General features: G+C 29.0%; 1 protein-coding gene across 1 annotated transcript; it reads right to left on the bottom strand.

The window, feature by feature from the left end:
* Nucleotides 1-6482, bottom strand: LOC105831319 (ATP-binding cassette sub-family B member 6, mitochondrial; the record flags this gene model as incomplete). Its single annotated transcript, XM_012671362.3, is given in 12 exon segments — nucleotides 1-151; nucleotides 940-1097; nucleotides 1604-1947; nucleotides 2451-2551; nucleotides 2648-2928; nucleotides 3117-3340; nucleotides 3813-3959; nucleotides 4044-4252; nucleotides 4674-4836; nucleotides 4973-5172; nucleotides 5447-5916; nucleotides 6103-6482. Coding segments are annotated over 11 exon segments (2338 nt in total), but the record flags the coding sequence as incomplete, so codon positions are not given.
* Nucleotides 6483-6652: the final 170 nt, after the last annotated feature.

The raw sequence follows: 6652 nt of genomic DNA, 5'->3' as shown, positions 1-6652 counted from the left end.
TTAATGCCGCTTGTATATTACGCTCCGTCTGTGTATCCAAAGCACTCGTGGCTTCATCAAGCAGTACTATCTTTGGCGCCTTTAATATTGTGCGTGCAATTGCAACGCGTTGCTTCTCACCACCGCTTATCCTAAGTCCTCTTTCACCAACCTGAAAATAAAATTAAAATTAAATAATATTATTTAAGCAAACGATCAAAATTAAACGTGTCAATATTTTTTAACTAAATTAAGTTAATAATTAACTTGTAAAGTTAATTTAGTTACGTTAAAAGTTGCACGAACAAAAAAGCTCAGTTAAAAGTTGCGTTAAAGTTGAATTAAAAATTAATTTTAAAAATTATATATATAAAACATAAATTAGAATTATTATTATCTAACATAAATTAGAATTATTATTTTTTAATTACTCTAAAATTGCAATATAGATTATGAAATAAATTTAATATTTTATTTTCGAATAAAATTTACATAAAAAATATGATTTTGATATGAAAAGGCACTTCTTTCACATAAATTTTTAACTTGGGAAAAAATTAATAAATTTTATGTGTTTTACAAATAATTAAAAATTTAAATTAATCCTTTTAAAATCAACTAAACCAAGTTAAAAGTTACCAACTTTTCAACTATATTTAATTTTTAATCTTTCAACTGGTTAATATCCACCAACCTTGCATGTAGTATTATAAAATAATTACCAATTTATTATCAATTTAACAATAATTATAAAGACAGATTTATTCTTTAATTTTTCTTGCAGTCGCATAAATTTATTTGTATTTGTGTATGACATATTAAAATTTATTAAACTAATCCAAAAGAAAAATAAAAATACAGCAGAAAGAAGGCAACAATCTACAGCAAAGTTACAAAATTACACTAAAATTATCCTGAAAAAGAATTCAAATTGCGTAAGCCAATAAGGTTTTGACAAACCTGTGTTTCGTAACCATTTGGAAATGTAAGAATTTTCTCATGAATATCCGCGTATTTCGCAGCAGCAATTACATCTGCTTCTGGCGCATTAATACGACCATATTGAATATTATATTTTATAGTGTTATTAAATAGGACTGTATCTTGCGGTACAACACCTGCAAATCGTGTAATTTTTTTCAAGACAATTGTTCATTGAGCATTCAGTTTAATGGCATCGGTAGAAAAATTTTAATAAAACATCGATGACTTCATTAAATTTCATCAAATTTCTATGTAGAAAATTGTAATTATATTTCGCTTAAAAGAATACTTTCTGCGTATAATAAAAAACAGATTATATTATAATGAAAATTTAATAAAAATGTAATTCCAACGATTAATTATTAATATTATTTAATGCAAAAATAATTTTTATTAAAATCACGTATATAATTTTATAAAACTGCAACAAAAAATCTGAGATACGTTATAATGACAGATTAATGTTTTATTAAAACTAATGGATCTGTTGTAAAGTTTTAATTAAATCATGGTCTTTTATGAAGGTTTAATTAAATCATTGGAACAACAAGTTCTAAGATAAACATAAAAAGCAACAAAATGTCATCAAAATTTTACCAAATTTTATTAAAATCTTTCCAGAGACAAAATGCAAAGTTACCAATGTTATTTCTTAGAGACTCCTGTTTAACAGTCTTCACATTTTGTCCGTCAATTAAAATCGCGCCTTGCTCGACGTCGTAAAAGCGAAATAGTAATCGCATTATGGTACTCTTGCCAGCACCGGATGGTCCAACTAGTGCTATAGTTTTTCCCGCGGGTGCGACAAAGCTGATGTTTCTGAGCACGAGTTTTTCAGAGGTATAACCAAAGGATACATTCGAGAACTCCACTTGCCCATGCTTGACGTCCAATTCTTCGGCTCCTGGTGCATCCATCACCTCTTGTTCTTCCCTGAGTAGGTCGAACATATTTTCCATATCGATGAAATTCTTTTGAATAACTCTTTAGACAGAAAAAAATTGTGCGAATAAAAAAACTAATTTGACAGCTTACAAAGTGTGATCCAAAATCAATAATATATATATATATATATATAGCGTTCCAAAAGACAATCTCTCTTTAGTTTAATAAATTTTAACTCTTTTAATTCAATTTTTTATCTGATTTATATGTTCACGAGATTGTATATCTTTTCTGAATTACCCGATAATTTACCCGATATTTCTGTACAATTCTCTCTTGTGCATCGTATAAATATCATTCTTAAATATATCGTTCGTTTTCCATATCAACGATATAATTAAAAAATTGTCATTTTTTAGTGACAAGTTTATGTTTATAAAAAAGAAATCTGAGATTTCAATATGGTAACGGTAAAGACTTAACGATACATTAATTTCTCTACAATCAATAGATTGTATCAAATCATTATACCAAAGTAATAACATTAAACTAAGAAATGTTTTCCTTTTTGTTATGCTGTTGTAGCAAATGACTGATATTACCTATAATATGTACCAAACCAATTCAATGGTAAGTAAAGTTGTAGTACATAACTAGCGAATAAGACATAATCACCAATTGTTAAGCCTTGGTGGAATACAATCTGTAAGAAAATTAATTTATCATTGTACATAATTTTGTCACTGCGAGTTAAAATTGTTATGTTTACGATAACTACAAAATTTTTATGCGAGCTAACCATATATAAAGACAGTAGCGATCCAGATAATAGACCACCGCAGACAATTATGTTTTGTAGAGTATTCAAGATATTCAGCGTAATCAACGATTTCCATTCTTGTACTTGGAAATCTAAAATTGCCTTTCTGTAGCTTTCAACTTCGTATACTTCGGCACTGTAATACTTAACCGTTTCAAAATTTAGCAAACTATCGACACTACGTGCTTTCTGTGCGTTGTCGGCCAAGTTCATACGTCTTTGGAATTTTGTACGCCATTCCGTAACAGTAATCGTGACAGCTAAATCAATAGGCAAGATGTTAATGAAGAAAAAACTTAAAAGTTTTAAACCCAATCCTGATTACATATCGATACAACTTATTATGATTATAACCATGTTTCCATCACTTATAGTGAGTTATGTCAGTATTATCGGCGATAAGCAAGGTAATTATTTTTATTGTTATTGTTGTTGTTGTTATGCTTACCAATATAAAGAGTCATGGTTATAAAAACGATGAGACCAAACCATTTGTTAAATGCGCTAACAAAAAACAAAATGGCTACAATAATATCAATAATGGTTGGTAGAATTGAAAAAAGAATAGTATTGAGTAAATTATTGATGGAATCTGTGCCACGATCCATGATTCTTAATACTTCGCCAGTTTTTCTTCCAAGATGCCAACGCAAACTTAATCCATGTAAATGCCTAGAGAGGAAGATAAAATTATAATAATTATTATAATTGTTATAAAGTTTATTAAGATATTATGTACTCTCCAGTCATGCTCAAAGACGGTCCGCGGAAAAGAGAGAGAACGCAAATAACTCAAAGTAAGCGAAAGATGATACATCTTTGAACACCATTAGGCTACACAGGCGTGGCGCTTCGCGTCCGTGTGCACACGCACATAAGATACACTATCTCACAACAGAATCAACCAAGAACCGACAAAGTCGCATTGCACGAGAGAAGTAGAGAAATAAAGTGAGAATACTCGCTTCATCTTCTCTTGTTTTCAAATTTCAACCAGTTATGCGAAACAACTTGATCTACCCGTATAACAATTTTTTCAAAATCTATTGAAAATCGATTTTGGCACATAATATCTAAAATAAAATTCTGTAAGAATAAAATATCTAACAGGCATTGTAAAAAGTAATGCAACAGCAAAACTCACCTGAATAATTCTAATTCTACTTCACGAGTAGTATATTGCTGAATACGAATCCAGAGAAAATTTCTTAAATTATTCAACGCACCCATACTTCCTATACCACCGCCTTGCAGAAATGTAAATGTTACATATATCAATACTATATCCCATCTACGACAAGAAGTAGCAATTATTGGCACGATTAATTTTTTTTAATTAGAGTGAATAAACGTAACGATGTTTATCCACACGCACCTAAATTCTACAGGAACAATCGTGACACTGTCCACAATTTTCTTATTATATATTGGTACATAAAGATTTATCAAACGTCCAGATAGCAGCAACATGAAGCAAAATATCACTTTCAATTGAAGCAGGAAATCTGACTTTGGCCACAAAAACGGTGCTAAAGTCTTAGTCTTGTACCATAAATTTGTCCATGTGGAAGCATTATCTGATCTCTACAAATATTATTGTATAAATCAATATTTTCTCTTCCTTCTTAATGGAAAAATTTAAATAAAATTTTGATGAAATTTCATTGAATTTTATGTTTATTTTGAAACATTTGTGACCAATGATTTCATCATTAGTTTCACTAAAATTTTCTTACGATTTTAAGTACTTGGTAATAATTTTTCGTAAAAAAATTCACTAATTTTTATTTTAAATTTTCATTAAAATATTATCCGTTTTTCATTAAATGCAAAAAAAATATTTTCTTTATTTAATGTAATTAAAATTATATTGCACATTTGTTGAAATTTTATCAAATTTAACATCGAATAAAACATCAAGTTTATTGAAATGTTATCATAAAATTTATTAAAATTTCTCCACTACAGATCTATGGCTCGTGTATCACTCTTATGTATCACTTACTCTTTGATAATATCGTGATCGCATAATTGTATTATCATTAAGTGTATGATAATCGGAATCAAAATTACTAGCGATGCCAGGAGCTCGTAGACCGAGAGCAAAAATCAGCAAGTTACTAACATATCGCAAAATGAACAGAGCCATTTCGATTTGATCTGTCAGGCTACAAGAGATACAAAATTTAATAAATTAATTATTTCTAGATAAACTGTTATTTCCAACAAAATAATTTTAAAAAATTAAAAAATGTCTTATCTGTTTCATAGAAAATGGTTTTTCTTCTTTCAACATAAACTTACGAATTCAAGTGGAACCACCATTCAAGTTTTCCAATATTAATTAAAACAAGATTTTCAGCAACAAACGCTAATGTCCAAAAACCAAGTAGCACCAATCCATGACCATGTGGAGGCACACTTGGTAACAGTTTATGTCTTTCAATTTTCAATATATATATCGAATATGGATAAACGATCACTGTCAATACTGTTGTTAGTATCTGTAAAAATATTAATACTTATGCTATTATAATTTTAAAAAATATGTTTAAGAACAAAACTTACAACCAGAACAAAAAACAAATTTATCTTTTAGTTTTTTAATTTTTAAATAAAAGCATAAATAAAAGTTCTTTCCTCAAAAAGATTTAAAAACTTTTATTTAAATATTTAAAATTTTTTAAAAAAATAAATAGCTAAAGTTACTCTATACATAATAAATGGAAAATCCAACTTGATATAAAACAAACTTATAATATGAACAGCTATTCTTACCATATACCCATAGACCATTCCATCATTCAAAACTGTAGCTTGTAAAATTATTCTGATCACACTTAAAATAGGAACGAGATACAACACAAACTTTTGTAAATTATATAGTTTGCTTCTTGATAATGTACTTTCATCAGTTTCTGTTCCATACTTGTGATATATCCAAAGTTGGACAGACCCAAATATAATCAAGTACAAAGAAATTATACTGGTACAGACGGTATCCATAAAGCATTTGGACACGCCGTGATCAATCCAAATATCGTTGAAAGTTATATTTGGTGGACAATATCTTATTGTATCCATACTGTTGGACATTTGCATTATTATCAATTTAAAGTATTTAATTTGCTGTATCATTCAACTCCTTTTTTTTCTATCAAATACATTGTGAGTTTTACATAGCTCAGTGTGTGTATATATATATATACATCAAAAAGCTCAATATATTTGATATTAAATTAATGCATCTGAAATATATAGCATTAATCTATAAATGCATGTTAAGACTTACGTTGTTAATGTATTCAAAACTTGTATAAATGTATAATTAATAAGAATAAGCACGCTTGTGCATATGCATAAGCAAATTATTAAATTAAAATATAAAAATTACGAAAATTAACTAATTCAACAAAACTAATCATAACATTTACCTTAATTTTTGTTATTTATGTAATTTGATTGGTGTCGTACTCTGACATTTACATGTAGAACTCACATAGTCTATTATATACAATAAGTACAAAATAAAAAACACCGAAACTCTGAAGTTTAATAACAATGTTAATTGCACAAAAATTTAAGTTCATTTAAAGTAACATCAATCTTATGATTCGGACTTTTTCATAAAAAAACGTATTGTCATTCTTGATTACTTAACGCTCTCTTCTCTAAAGGTCCGTCTACATGGCAGTAGTAAGGTGCGATTTCATGCAGCGAGAAATCGCTGGCGACTTTCCCCCTCTACGTAGATATTGTGTAGTAGCGACAAATCGTCGGAAGTTCGTCCTGTCTGAACAGCATCGACAAGTCGCCACATCGCGCCTTTCAAGGAACAATGCTCTAGTTTACATCGAGCACTTGGTACGCGTATCAAATAGTGAATTTAAGCTGATCAGCCAATGATTAAACACATTCACTAGTTATTTACTATTTGATACGCGTACCAAGGCTGCGGTCCACTTGACGCTACAAATGCTTCGA

Source organism: Monomorium pharaonis, chromosome 6 (genome assembly GCF_013373865.1).
Source record: "Monomorium pharaonis isolate MP-MQ-018 chromosome 6, ASM1337386v2, whole genome shotgun sequence".
Classification (NCBI taxonomy): domain Eukaryota; kingdom Metazoa; phylum Arthropoda; class Insecta; order Hymenoptera; family Formicidae; genus Monomorium; species Monomorium pharaonis.
This window is presented reverse-complemented; position numbering and strand designations above follow the sequence as displayed.